This window comes from Brassica oleracea, unplaced genomic scaffold (assembly GCF_000695525.1).
Source record: "Brassica oleracea var. oleracea cultivar TO1000 unplaced genomic scaffold, BOL UnpScaffold01057, whole genome shotgun sequence".
Lineage (NCBI taxonomy): Eukaryota > Viridiplantae > Streptophyta > Magnoliopsida > Brassicales > Brassicaceae > Brassica > Brassica oleracea.
This window is the reverse complement of record NW_013617627.1, coordinates 1-3,151: the sequence shown is the minus strand read 5'-3', so window position 1 is coordinate 3,151 and position 3,151 is coordinate 1. Positions and strand designations below refer to the sequence as shown.

At 38.1% G+C, this 3,151-nt stretch overlaps 1 protein-coding gene across 1 annotated transcript in view; it reads left to right on the top strand.

The window, feature by feature from the left end:
- Positions 1-1,760, top strand: part of LOC106320771 (metacaspase-8-like) — an 8,482-nt gene extending 6,722 nt beyond the window's left edge. Inside the window, exon 2 of the mRNA XM_013759132.1 lies at positions 954-1,760. Coding sequence (XP_013614586.1) covers positions 954-1,672 — 719 coding nt within the window. The 3' untranslated portion in view covers positions 1,673-1,760. The remainder of the gene's footprint in view (positions 1-953) is intronic.
- Positions 1,761-3,151: the final 1,391 nt, after the last annotated feature.

The window sequence follows — 3,151 nt, the reverse complement described above, 5'->3', positions numbered from 1 at the left end:
TAGTCATCCCCTACATGTTTTTTTTTTGTGAGACTAGCTTCTTGTATGCATGCAAAGTCTTGAGTTTCAGTTTTGGTTTTTGTTGTTGCGTAGATCTCTCAACTAGTACTACCATGTTCATAATCAGTTTCCCCATGATGATACCAAATTTTGTAACTTCGTGTAAACCCACTCAAATATAGATGAGTCCAAACATCCCACTCTTTAATAACCTTTCTATTTTTACAATTAGAGCAAGGGCATCTTAACATACATGTTTTTGCTTCCGGTTGTCGGTGAACTAACCCCATGAATTCGGTTATACCTCGTTGGTATTCTTCCGTAAGCAATCTCGTGTTCGGATCCAAATGAGGTCGATCGATCCAAGAACGAAAATAATTTGAAGAAGACATGTTTTTTATGAATCAAATTCGTGTGCAAAGAGAGTAAGAGGGAGGATGAAGATATGGAGTGAATGAAGAGGAAGAGGGGTGCTTGTATTTATAGTTGAAATCCTGCCGACAGACCGAGGAAATTCCGACGGAAATCCGACGCCAACGGCTAGTTCGTCGGAATTTCCTCGGAATTTTTAAAATCCCCCAACGGCTCTCCAACGGCTCTCTAACGGCTATAATATATCCTCGGAATTCATCGGTTTTTTCCGAGAAATACATTTTTCCTCGGTATTCCATAAGAATATTCCGACGGATTGATATTTCCTCGGAATTCCTTCGGCATATTCCGAGGAAATTCCGAGGAAACCAAATTTTGTGTTTCCTCGGAAATTCCTCGGGATATTCCGAGGATTTCATTTTCCGTCGGAATGTCCGTCAGAATACCGCTGTTTTCTGTAGTGTATGTAAGCAATCTTCTTGATACACGTCTTGAATCTTCGTACTTGTAACATATAAATATACATGTGTCTGAGAGGGTTTTATAATAATCACCTTCTTGCCAAAAATGTGTGGTTGTAGACAATGAGTTTAGAGACATGGTGGCAGAAGTAAAAGAAGGATGTCTCTTGACGATAATCTCGGCCTCTTGTCATAGTGGTGGTCTCATAGAGGAAGCAAAGGAACAGATCAGGGAGAGCCACGTGAATAAGCCTAAATCTGGCGTCCTTAACTTCTTAGCTAGCATTGTGAGGAGTTTTCTAACGACTTGTGGAATCTCGAACGATCCTCATAGAGAGAGTGGAGGGGGCCACGATAGTTTCACTAGAGAGACAGAGTTAGAGGACGGTGAGACGGTCGATATAAAAACAAGATATCTACCTCTAAATAGCTATATAAGTCTTCTCAAGGAACAAACGGGTCAAACCGATATCAATCATGAGAAAATCAGAGAGACACTTGTTAAAGTATTTAGAGAAGACTCGAGTCCGAATGTGATGCTCTCCAATTCAATGAAAAGAAATGGTCACAGAGGATTGATAAGTATGTTTTTGGGAAAGCGCGAGGTTAATGCAAATGGTGCAAGATCTGAAGTTAAAAGCAAGCTTCCGAACAACGGTATTTTGTTAAGTGGATGTCAAACGGATCAAAGATCAGAGGATGTTTACGTGACAAGAACTGGAAAAGCGTATGGAGCATTCAGTGACGCGATTCAGACAATATTGTCGGGGACGAGAAAAGAGATAGCAAACATGGAGATGATTTTGAGTAGCAAACAAGGAGATGATTTTGAGAGCTAGAGAGATTCTCAAGAGACAGAATTTTAGTCAACGGCCAGGTTTGTATTGTCATGACCGTCATGTTAATAAATCGTTTATCTGCTACACACATGGAATTCTTTAGACACATTTTTATGGTAGAATTTACTTTTGTGTGATTTAAAAATGTAATTGAAATGTTATATATTTTTTGTTTGGGATATGAATAAGTGTCCTGTTTGGCGAATAGATTTGTGAATATTGACTTTGTGAGTCGTGAGATCAGAATTGAGAATATATGTAAATGGTAGTTGTTGTAAATAACACTGCACGTGTAAATAGGACTGGCTCGATCGATTATATCTTATGGTATTGGGAGGGATCCACGCGTTCAGTAATTCGGTTACACTACTTTTGCGGACATCCGAAAACTCAAATTCAAAACCATCAAAAACATATTAAAAACATTAAATTACTTTTGAAAGTTCATCGAGATAGTTTTTCTTCTAGCCAAATATTATATAGTTTCTTCGTAATGAGCTTCTCTGCAATGTCCTCAATTGGTTTGGGCGGTAGATCCCCTGAGGCTTCTGCTGCCAAAATCAGTTCAAAGTGTCCAAAATGTGATCTATGATTTTCTGTCCCCAAATATTAATAGATGATTTTTTTTTTTCATTTTCTGGTTATATTTCATATTTTGTTATCGGCTGATCGATAAATGTGTGCTTTGTGATCATACATAGTTTTCTGGAATGTTTTTTTTTTTTAATTTTCCACCTTTCTTTGTTGTAATTGATCAATCCGTCTATGTGTTCTCTCGATAGGAATTTATGTGCGCATATAAATGAATGTCAGAAACTCAGATTTTTTGTTTGAGGCGTTGCTAGGCTAATAACTGAACTTTTTTCATTGTGTATAGATATATAGGGAAAAATTCAGATTAGTGATATGTAATCTAGTACTACATGTTATACACAATGCATGGCTGCTTGTATTTTCTTATTACTTTGGTTTCTTTAATAGTTCCATCTCATGTGAAACTTGTGTCAAGTTGCAGTTTAAACCCATTTCTTGTTAGTTAGATAAACTCCCAGCAAATCAAACCTCACCAGAACTCAAGATAGAAGAGTACCCTATTCTCTAGAACTCAAGAAAGCTTCAGCCATATCAGGAAAAGCTTCATCAAAGTCCAGTTTATCTCAAAATCAGTAGGAGCAATCTATTGTCCACTGGTCCATATCTCTTCATGAGGAAGAACTCCAACATGGTGTTGTTTCCAGAGTGCAAAAAGGCTAAGGAACAACATAAGAAGCGCAATATGCCAAGAAGAAGTGACTTGAATCAAGCCAGAAATGTAATCAAGGAGTTTGAGCATCCATCGATTCAAGGTCGAACCATGTATTCATCTGTCATTGGTGGTTCAAATGAAGAAGGAACATGGAGCCAACACTGATGGTCCAGCAACCATGAGTGACCTACATTCCCTTAGCCTTTATCTCATCAAAGAAGGCTGGTACACAC